Source organism: Artemia franciscana, unplaced genomic scaffold, assembly GCF_032884065.1.
Source record: "Artemia franciscana unplaced genomic scaffold, ASM3288406v1 PGA_scaffold_212, whole genome shotgun sequence".
Taxonomy (NCBI): Eukaryota; Metazoa; Arthropoda; class Branchiopoda; order Anostraca; family Artemiidae; genus Artemia; species Artemia franciscana.
This window is the reverse complement of record NW_027062646.1, coordinates 53,204-65,368: the sequence shown is the minus strand read 5'-3', so window position 1 is coordinate 65,368 and position 12,165 is coordinate 53,204. Positions and strand designations below refer to the sequence as shown.

At 34.6% G+C, this 12,165-nt stretch overlaps 1 protein-coding gene across 1 annotated transcript in view; it reads right to left on the bottom strand.

Annotated features, from left to right (window-relative positions):
- Positions 1-7,108: 7,108 nt before the first annotated feature.
- Positions 7,109-12,165, bottom strand: part of LOC136041407 (uncharacterized) — a 51,356-nt gene continuing 46,299 nt past the window's right edge. Inside the window, exon 6 of the mRNA XM_065726061.1 lies at positions 7,109-7,362. Within this exon, the coding sequence (XP_065582133.1) occupies positions 7,289-7,362 (74 nt within the window). The 3' untranslated portion in view covers positions 7,109-7,288. The remainder of the gene's footprint in view (positions 7,363-12,165) is intronic.

Here is a 12,165-nt window from a genome sequence, read left to right as displayed (position 1 = left end):
TTTTCATTTTAGGGTAATTTTGCAACACTAATCGAATGTAGAATTTAATTCATGAAGTTATAATTGTCTCCTGGAACCAAACTTTTTTTTGGCTTAACTCTTAAAGTGTGCATTTCTATAGCATTGTGCTATATTTCCATAGCAAAAAAAGAAAATTTCTAAACAAATTTTATTTTATTTTATTTCTCAGTTCGATAAAGTTATAATGTAAATTGCAAAATATTTATGGTATCTCAGCGATAATTTAAATTTTTAATTAAAACTATTACATAAAGGATCGATGTAGTTCATTATAAATGGGGACTATGTAGCTTCAATTACGAGCGTGCCAACTTTTGGGAAATTTTTCGCCTTCTTTTCTAATATTATACAAATATTCAAAGTTTCTATAGGTAGCTTCAAACGTGATAAATTCAAATTGAATAAATAAATTAAGTAAATTCAGCCATTTGCAAGAAGTACCTTGGTAAGTATTTCAATGTTGGTAATCATGTATAAAAGGGAAGGGATACACAAATCAGATTCTTTCTAATGTTGTTTTCTCTGGGTTTTGATATTTTTTCTCCTTTTTTGGTAAATTTTCTCCTTTTTCTGTTTTATAGTCATACGATTTCCCAACTTGATGTTCCGCATCCACTGTATCTTGACTTTTTCTTAAGTGATGTGACATATTTTTTTTGCTTTTTGATATAAATAGAGAAAGACTATCAAAATTCTACGGTAAATATTACTTTACTTATATTTCCTAAATCCCAAATAGATATCACCTTCTATCGAATTCATCTCACACTTCCCCTAAAAGCAAAATCCGGGATACAAGCGCGAGTCCAATATATACTTTTGCAGTATATTTTGCTTTTTCTTTTGATGGCTTTCATTTAGTTGCTTTTCCGTTTTTGGGATGAAAATCTATACATGACCATAGTCGCATGGCCCCGGCCTGACGTATCCTCTATTTTAACACTTTCTTCAAAATACCTCAAAATTTTTTGTTCTTTAGTGTAAATAGAGGAAGACCATATAAATTGTGACGTAAATATCGCTATACTTTCTCAATACCCGGATGACTATAGTAACTAAACTAGATAGTACGTCAAATCTAATTTCCATGAGATTTAACTTGCTCAGAACAATCAATACATTTTCTGAATTTGTGATGAAAGGGTGATTCAGTGTGAAATCAAATGCCAACTGCAGTGATTTTTGGGACATATTACTATGCCATGATAATTGTTCCTTTAGTAAGGTAGATAATTACTATTCGTATCTAATCTCCTCTTTTCTAGCTGCTCATCAATGTGCATATCGAATCAGTACAATGATGAAAGGGTGATTCAATATAAATTGTAAAACAAATTACAGTCACTTTTTAGAACATATTTGTATGCCATAATAATGAATCCCTTAGTAAATTAGTTATATCCCGCTCCCTTCTTCTCGAAATGCACACTGGTGCATAGCTCGAATTTGTAAAGGGATTCAATGTGAATTAAAATGCCAATCACAGTTATTTTTAGGATGTATTTTGAAGCCATGATAACTTATTCAGTAATTTGAAGCTTATTCAGTAAAATTGATAATTATTATTTTTATCCCGCTTTCATTTTTTCGGAGTGGACATCTATGCCATGATGCGTAACTCGAGCCTTCGCAGTGACAAAAAGGTTATTCAGTCTAAATTCAAAGGACAATTACTAGTATTTTATAGACATGCTTCTTAGTCATGATAACATATCTTTTAGTAAAGCATATAGTCTAACTTTATCTTTGCCTTGCTCTTTCCTTTCCATCCAGCACATCGACACGCAGCTCGGATCTCCATAGCAATGAAAAGGTTATTCGAAGTGATTAAAATGCTAATTGTTCTTATATTTGAACATATTTTTAAGTCATGATAATAATCCCTTTATTAGGGCAGAAATTTTAAGTATATTTTGATCTTGCTCTCTTCTCTTCAAGCAGTAATGTGACACGTAGCTCAAATCTACACATCTATACAGTGATGAAGGGACGGTTAAGTGTCAATTCAAAGGCAAATTGGATTCATTTTTATTATATACTTTTAAGCATTGCTAATAACTCCCTTATGCATGTAGCTTATTTAATTACTATTTTTTCACACTCTCTTTGTTTTGAGCTGTTTACATCTATGAGTTACTTAACTCCATCACCTAGTGTAACTCTCAAAGCGTCAACTATTCTGCCAGGCATGGCACACTTCCACCATCTTGTTTGTACAACTTTGGGAAATGAACACCCACTCGAAATAAGCTGCATATTTTTAAGAAATGGTCGAAATTCAATGGGGGGGGGTCAAGGAATTTGTTGAAAAATGGATTTGTTTTATTCAAAATCTAATCTATTCACCTATTTGATACAATCACATGGATCAAGCTTTCATGCTTGGATGCATTGCATACGAAAGAGGGATAGGGGGGAAACTTATGTATTCTATCCAATAATTCATTTAGAAAGCTGCCCTCCCTTAAAAAAATTCCTGGACAAGCAGCTTCATTGCTACTAAGAAGAAGAAGACTTCTCCCTTGGAAGCGGCCCCTAAAAGACCAAAAAATGAAAAGAGGCACATTTTGAGAATTATTTGACAGCTAAGTATCCATTTTTATTTTTCTGTCAAAAATGCATGTACCTATCGATAAAATATAAATCAAAATAAGTTATAGCTAACTTTTTGAGACTGAAAAGTGTTTCAAGAGTCATAGGTCTTTGAACATTTTCGTTTCTTAAGCATTTTTACACTATTATTAACTTACGCTTTGTTTCATTGTGCTTGATATTCACACGAAAGAAAAATTAAATTCAAGACGGCTTAGGGCAATAGAAATTCCCAAAAATCCAAAAAAAAGCTGTGAATATGCTTGTCATCTCCAAAAAGTGAATGGAGTATTTTACAATTTACCAAAGTAAATTGGTTAATGATAAAATCCCTCAAGTTTGCAAACTAATCGTAAATATTCAAAAGGTGTCTGACTGATTCATCTCCAGAAAACTCCTCTCTGCATACAATCCCCCCTCCCAGCAAAAAAATATATCCCATGAAAAAACTCACCTCCCCCCACGGACAATTCATCCCACCCGTGGAAAAATCCCTCAGAATATCCCCTTGCAGCAAAATTGAGCACCCAAAGAAAAATGAGAAAGAACAAATAAAAATAAAAAAAATAAAAAAAACAGAAAAAAGAAGAAATTTTGGAAAAGTCAATATATTTTCCAAAATACAAGTAGAATATCTTATGTGGAGTGTCCTATTGTACTTATTTTTATCTTTTGTTTTTTTTTCTTTTGATTTTTTTTCGCGTATTTTGGCATTGGGTACATTTAAAAAGGACTTTATGTCCATTTTAAATGTGCGTGGTTCTGACTTGGAGTTTAATTCCATGATATTTAAATTAAAATGATATAAAAAAGTCCTTAAAGGTACTTCTGACAGGAAAACCTTTTGATACACGCGTAGTGGTACGCATCCTTGATCATAAGGGGTGAACTGATGTCATGTACTACAGAAGTTATTGCCAGACCAAGTCCACGGAAAGTAATTGCTTGCACTTTTTAGTCTCAGCCTGTATCTCTGTGCACTTCTATCATAGGGCACCCCATCCACAGCTGCCACTAATTCCATTTTGTTTTAAATTATTTTCTTTAAACTTTATCTTCCTCTGCTGCAATAACTCGACCTCCAAAAACACAAAAGAAGAAAATAAAGAAGAATTAAAATCATAAAAATAAATACTAAAGGATTTTTCTACACCATATGATTACCTACATTTTGAAATATTGGTAGGATGTTCCAAAATCTCGTCTTTTGTATATTCTTTTTATTTGTCATACTTTCTGCGTTTAGCTGCCGAATTTTAAATATTGGTGAAATTTCCCGAAAGGCAACTGTCTCTGGGAGGAATTTTCAATGACAGGGGATTTCTGTAAGGAATAATCAACCGAGGAAAATTTCTCGGGAATAATCAGCCTGGAACAACAGGGTCAGTCAAACAAGTATTTGAAGACTATCCTTAGACAACGGCTCTGACAACATTTAACAAATCTTCCTCAGCTATTCAAAGCACCCATGTTTTAGAACTATACTCGATTGTCGCGACTTCAAATATTGCTAATCTAAGGTTACAGACATTAAAAAGTCAAATAATATTTTAGTTTTTGAATTCCTGTTGACTGGTGTATAAAGTTGAACAAAAAATAGCATGTAACTTGGTCAATGTTTGGCTATGGTAGCATTTGAAAATATACAACATAGTTCTCAAAAAGACTTTTTTCAATTCTTTGTTCCCCTCCCTGTTTAAAAAAATCCTCTAACTGCCCATTTCTGGTAGCCATAATATAGCTGAAATATCTTCTGACAGAATTATTATAGTAGATTATCAATTGTGCGGAATAAAAACTGATAATATCTTATTTCTTTTCTAAAAATGCGCCCAAATTCGCAAAAAAGATGAATCAAAATAAATTTTGATGAATGGAAGTTGAGTATTCGCTCTTTCACAACATTTGGAATGTGGACGTGATCAGCAGGGTGGGGATAGACAAGGATTTTAATTGGATCCTTTAGAAGACCAGAAATATGGTAAAATTGAATAATTTTACGATGTTTTTAAAACTACAACTGTTCTAGAAAATGCTACCTTTCTCTGTAGATTTATCTCTAGTAAAAATTTGGCGATCCTATTGTTACCCCTCCGGCTCAATTTGGTCTTTGGGTAAAGTGTACGGGTCAACCACCGTTCTAAATAGTAATCTCTTACTAGGTTGCTAGCTACCGCGACAACCCGGATTAATTCAAAAACTTTTTCACCAATATAAGTCTTTCAAAGAGTTTCATTAAGCCAAAAATGAGTATAAACAAAGTCAGGTGACCTACCAAGCATAAAACTACCACAAATCACCATCAATGGATAAATGAAACCCAAAACAAACAAAAATTACATTAAATAAGCAATTCAAACTCAAGATCGAAAAGAAACTAACATTATTACGGCTGACACACCCCAATGCCTTCTAAAGACCAGAAAACAATTAGCACTTTGCCATAACGCGTTTTGATTTGGTTAAACACTCCCTCCAACATTTTGTGAAAGGGTCACCGAATGCCTTTCGTCTTTCTGGAAAGTAAAGGTCAAACATACCCAGCTTTCTTACTAACATACTATAGGTAAATAGCATATACTACAAATACAGAAGAGAGGATAATGGGGACTTTTTTCCCAAGACAGTGAACCAACAAAACCTATTTGAATATTTTGGCCATATATATAAGGGCCGTCTTCAGCAAAGAAAATAATAAACAATAACACACTTACAACACAAGTTCTCGTCTTGGGAAAAAAGTCCTCATTATTCTCTCTTCTGTATCTGTATTATGAAAAGGCAGTGCGGTCTTCGTCATTATTTATAGTACATACTATAAGTGGGGTGGCATACCCAAAGACATAATTACTGGATTTTTCAACTCTGCTGAACAAAATAGCTTTCTCATAATTTTGATTGGATGTGTTTTGGAAAATGATGGGTGTAGGGTGCGCTAGTCACCCACCAATCACTTTTGACAAATAAAAAGGGCACTAAAACTTTCAATTTCCAATCAAATGAGCTCTTTTCGAAGTTTCTATGACAACTCCCTCTGTACGATGTTCCTTGGTCAGAAAATAAAAAAAATAAACAATACATCATGCCCACTCCGCTCTTTACTTAAGCAGCGCTATTGCACTGCCTGTGAAAAACGCCAGAAATACTATCTGAAAAATACTTTTCAAAACTTTGCTCCCGAGAGCCACTTGCAGCTGCGATTGATAAAAAAGACAACATCACAAACTCCAAATAGGAGGCCCTGCCTAGGAATTTGAATTGGTGGAACCAAGGGTATCTAGCTTTGTAAACATTTGTTTAAGATAATTTTATACATTTTCAAAACTGGGCCATTTTTATGTGATTTATGAGGGGAAAGGGGCTCAAACGTGGATTGATTCTTAAAAATGACCCTGTTAAGCTGCATGTTTTATTCTTTAGATATAATCGAAAGGATATCCATTGGTATTACAAGATCTGATGACGTCTTTGCTTTTAAACTTGTGTCGGCGCCTATGAAGGCTTTGACCTTACTACCTCTATGTTTCCAAGCTATTAGTGCACACAAATTTCCATTGGATCCCCTCACAGGATTCAGACAATCGTGCAATCTACCCTAGTTGATGTGATGTTTCTCAGTAGTGCAATAACACGCTGCAACTAGCATTTAGGCAGTTGTTTGGGGTTCAAAGTCCCCCATGTCCCTCCTAAATATTTAGAATTGCAAAATTAACATTGAAATTTCTTGAGTGTTGTATTGATTTCTTTATTTGTGCTTTGTTGATGTCACGAACTTCTCTCTGGAATACACCACACCCTGTCCTCCCCCAAACAAAACATGCGTAAATAACTGCCTTATTCCAGCTGTAGTTGTACCATAACTAACACCTATACTAAAATTATACCATAACCAAAGGCGTATATGGCCTAGGGGCTCATGGACACTCTTCCCAAAACCTTACCAAGTTTACGATAACTCCTTCAATTTCTTATGTGTTCTACAGTATTCATCTTTTTGCGGTTACAGTAATTTTATTTTCTCCCTCCAAATGTGGATACTATCTCCTCACTATTTCATGTTTGTGTGTCTAATACCACAGGAGGGATAAAAAGTTAAGAGCTATTGGTTTTATTGAGGAGGGGGAGGGAAAGACGAATCACCCATGAATAAGGCGTTTGAGCAATCAAACTCACAAAAGGAGGATAAACTGCCAGGACAAACAAAACAAATCCCTTAGAATCATCAAATCATCAGCTTAGAAGAAAAACGCTTTTATCTCTGTAGATAAAACACCTCTTTTGAGATATTGCTCTTACAGAGCAATATCTCTGTAGATATTGCATGTATAATGCAATGCATATATATATATATATATATATATATATATATATATATATATATATATATATATATATATATATATATATATATATATATATATATATATATATATATATATATATATATATATATATATATATATTAAACTCACATAAAAAAGTATACACAAATAAAATAAACATAGCATTGAAAAATAGCTCATAAACAGCAAAAAAATATAGGGGGAGGTACAGAGGGAAAGGTTTCAGCAATTTACAAGAGTTTCAGTTGTTCTCAAGATTCCCCTTTTCATTGGCTCAATGTCGGGCCGGGAACGGTATCCTGTTCGATCCCTCCAGGATTTGAAAAATTATATCAAAATGACAGCTGATATGTTCCATTACAGCTACTGTACAATGAACTCTTCTCAAGGTTTTCCCTTCTATTCCCTATTAATAATAAAATAAATGTTTATTAATGAATAGATAACATATATATAAATTGGCTATTAATATAAATGTAGCCTTATATCGGGCAATCTGACAAATACATTATTCACATCAATACCAAATACCGTGAAAACACATATCAATCACTATTAATCGCGGTATGTTCAGGATTTTATTAGTTGATTGAATTAATTACCCAGTTTAATTGGACATAATTGTTATGTTTCAAAGCCATAACGATGAAAAAAGGTAGATATGTGCCAGCGATATCTGCTCAAGCCTTAGTAAATAAGGGCTTACCTACATGTAAGCATATAGAAAAATTGTCTGACTTATCCTTGGCTCTAAGTCCTCCTGCTAGCTTTCCAAATCCTTAACAGTATATTGTTGTGTTTGCTCAGAAAATTTGTTTTATACTACGAGTAATTATGCTACGGCTCAGACATAAACAATAATCAATTATCTAATGAAGTCAATTACTCAGTTTAGTTAACTAATTGAATTTAGCAATATTCTTTTTTATGTTTGAGAATCATTAATACGGGACGCTACTGAGGGGATGCCAAGTCTCCATCCTCCTAGCAGTAATTTTTCTAGGATGCGTAGCAAACTTGCATTTGCACCACGCCTCATCTTTTTGCACCATGCATGGCTCACTTCCACAACACGTGCCAAACTTCCACCAAGTTTTGTATGTGCCATCTGATGTACACGTTTTTAAAAGGGAGCTACCCCTTGAACCCATTCGTAATTGCCAGGTGCGTTTATCCTGGTAGAAAACGCGGATTCAGTTATATCAAAACCAAGCTCATATCCAGGAGGAGGGAGTGCTACTGACTTTGATTCACTCCCCCCAGAAAACTGTCTGACTCACAAAAAAAGTAACCAAAATGCCTACAAAAATTTTTTTGGTGCACTTTGTAAAGTTTTCTGTCCCCCTCCCACAAATAACAACGCCCCCTCCCCCAACAAAATCCAGGGTGTGGCCTTGATGAGAAGTAGTGCATTTTTATTGTTTTTGCATGCTTTGTGCGACATTTGAAATATTTAAAAAATTCTCCTTATACAACATACACAACTTTGGTAAAACAGATTCAAAATTTCTAAATTTCTTTGATGTTTTTCATAATGCAGTATTTGAAATAATCTCCCTTTCAGCGTAGTACCTTAAAAGCAGAAGAACAATGTTTGGGTTACCGTTAGAAAATTTTGTATGCTTCTTTTAATTTTGGTGGTCTATTGGCGGAAAACATAGATAAACACCACTCTTTAAGGTGTATTTAAAAATTGAAAAGAAGTCCAATAAAGATACTTGAATTTTCCATTCTTTTCATGAGAATCCAGAATCTTTTAGTCTGAATACCGTAGCGTGAATCTTAAATCGAACTAGGTACTGCATGCATTTACAATTAACAACTAATCAAAAAGTAAGCTGAGTGAGCTGTTCCAAAGAATGTCCCTTTCTAGTTGTCGTCAAAATAAACTAATTACATTGGGTAAAATGATATTGATGTGATGTCTGTTAAGATCGTACCATGAGGATATCTGTCTAACCCCATCTACTACCACTAGTAAAAACTCATTGCAGCAACACGCCGCCCGAGACCCACACAGCTACGTACGCTTCTATTCAAAGCTTTCCACTTTACACCCTCCCAGGAAGTTCCCATTTTCTTTATATCTTTCTTTATGACATCCTCCCATCCCAGACGAAAACAACCTGCTTTCCATTTAACCCTAGACGGTTGGCCGAAAAGGACAATCTTCGGCAATATGTCATGCTTCATCCGCAACACATGCCATAGCCATCTTAACCTATCTTTCATTATAGCCCCAGAAAGCGGGATTGAACCACATTTTTCGTGCAGCCTACTGTTTGAAATACGGTTAGTCAGCGAAATTGTATTGAAAATGTTCCAATTTAGATCATTTTTATTGGTTTTTAAAACCTAATGCTACAGAGGACAATATGATCAATATATGATTCTGTGTGACTGTGTGACCCCTCCAAAATACAAAGAATTACATTAAAAGCACACTACTTGCACAATTCCTATCGTAGGCGGTGCAGTACAGCGCTGCCTAAGTAAAGAGTGAGTTGACTTGGCCAATTTGTGTGGAAGGGTTGGTCGTAAAGCGTTTAAAGGAAGCCCATTCAATTGGAAACTGAAACTTCTAGGTCCCCTTTTAAAGAGTCGAAACTGATCGCGGGGCAACTAGCCCCCATCTGTGCCATTTTTTGCTACCCCATGCCCTTGCCCCCTCAGACTTCTAATCAAAAATTTTTCAGGGAAAATTTTGTTTAAAATAGTCAAAACGTTAAGCGACTACGCCTCCGGGGAAGAGGGCTTCCCACTCCAGAGCACGAAAACGTATGTCGACGTTGATGATGAAAAATATTGTGTTTGTATATTTCGTTTTGCATTTTTCTTTCTGCTTATTGTTAAGTAAGCTTTGTCAAGTGGGAGGCAATTGCTTGCAATATTCTGCACTTTGAATACCCCAATAAAATTTTGAAATACAACCCAGGATTTGATATCAGATTTTATTTATTGATATCGAATGGATACTATTGTTCGATAATTATAACCATTTTTATTTCTTATTTGTTTACTCATTAAATTGTTACTTAGTGTAATTTTAAGGTAATCGAGGTGCTACATTTGGGGATGAAAAGCAACAGGACAGGAATCCACTTAAAAAGTGGTCAAACCCACCGTAATAGTCAGATCGTAAAATATATTTCTCAAGGGAGACACGCCTTACCAAATCATTTAAGTAATGTCCTTGAATCACCAGGCCCAAGGAGTGAAAACTGACTCTTGACCGAGCTCCTCTCCTCCTGGTTCCATCTATGGCGGGGCCATACGCTTGAATTTTTGTTTAGTGGCATGTCAAGCAAATCTATGTCTTGTGTTGAAATGTCTAAGAACCCGGCCATGCAGGTAGGCTTCAAAGTGTTAAATTCAAAGAATGATTATTCATCTGAGGTTCGACGACATCTTGTGTGCGCGTTTTTGTTCCAGGTACCACTAAATGCAGTATAGGGGAAAGATGCAAATTTTTATATGGAAGATTTATTGCCCTAATTTCTGAACTGAAGACTACCACGGAACATGGTAAAAATGGCTACAAAGAAAATGTATTGACAACCAGCAAGCACGGAGTGTTTTGATTTTGTTCGGCATCCATCTCACCATTTCCTTACACATAAGATAAGATTTATTCACGAAACACACATCCAATATTACATTTTACTATTCTCCCAAAAGCTCTTTGGCCTGTAAAAAAGAGTAAAATAAACGAGTCACTTACTCAGAGAAGAAAATTTTTAGTTTTTATTTTTCACCTTAATGCCCCAAGCCTTTTTGGAGACTGGATCAAACATGCCCTCTTTGCCACTAATACTTTTTTCCCACTAATAAAAACCTTTTATGCTAGGTATGGGCAACTTGCATAATTGACTGCCCTTGCTCCAGTGGCATTGGGGGGTTATGTCAACCCTGGACGTAATTATTTGACCTTTGGACTATTTTGAACAACTGGCTATATCAAGATATTGATCAGATGCTTGGAGAAAAGGGGTTCGTAAAGGGGAGCTAATTGCCCTCCTATACCTTTTGACTCGTAAATAAGGCGCTAGAAATTTCAATTTCCTATCGAATGAAGTTTATATGACCACACCTTCCATACGAGGTACCTCCAGTATAATAATATTGCATTGAAACCTTATAGCTCTTTACCAGAAGCAACCTAGAGTGTTACCTCTGATAGTTACAAAACCCTATAGTTTGGCATATCAGGCCTTGAATTTTTAATGCTTTGGTTTCAAAATTGTCATAAGAAAAAAAACTATACTTCACTGGGTTTTGAGCTTTTAAAACAGTTTTTTAAGACGAATCCAGCACTCCAGCTAGAAATTATATCACGAAAACCGACCATCTTTTATAATTTACACGAAAGACGAAAAAAGTTCTCGACATGGACAGATACAATTTTTCTTGTGCAGTCTTTGCACTTGTTTTGTGAAATATCTCAAAAATGTATCTTAGTTCTGCCTTCATGTTCGAGCAATATAATATTTTCTGTTTTGGATCTAGCTTTTTGCATGAACTCTAAGAAATGACCCTCAGCCCGATGTTGTAATCTTGTCGCTTTATCTTGATTGCGCCATCACACATTTTTTGGGCTAAAATGTTTCGAACAAAAATATTTTGTAGACTAAGAATAAGTTTAGAGTGTCGTTATTGGTAACTTCTCCAAAAAAAAAATACAATCTGAATTTTTCTTTCTTGCAAAATATGTATAATATACTTACCAACATTTCTAAGACAAAGGAATTCCTTTAGAAATAAAATATGACAAATATTTCCTTTCCTATCAAAGTGACATCAATTTAATTGTCTGACTCGTCTCAGTAGACAGGGACAGATTGTCTTATCTTAGTGTTCATTGAAATGAACCCACACATGTCTAGTCATATTTTCACAAGTGAGATATCGAATCAAAATGCTAGCCTACTGCCTACTGCTACAGGTAAGGAAGCTTTTAGAAATGAAATTAGCTGTGTTTTCATTATAGTAGTCTACCTCTTCCCCCCTTAGATTTGTAAAGTAAACTCATTTTGTTTCGTAATTTCAAATATTAAAAATGATTGCTAACATTTCTGTAAATTGGTGCCCCTGATCAAACGTAACTCTTTCAATACGGTAGTTATTTTCTTAAAATAAATTTTAATAAAAAAATAAATTTTAAAATAAATAATATTTTCTTAAGATCCTTCTAGCTCAAGCGTCAAAATAA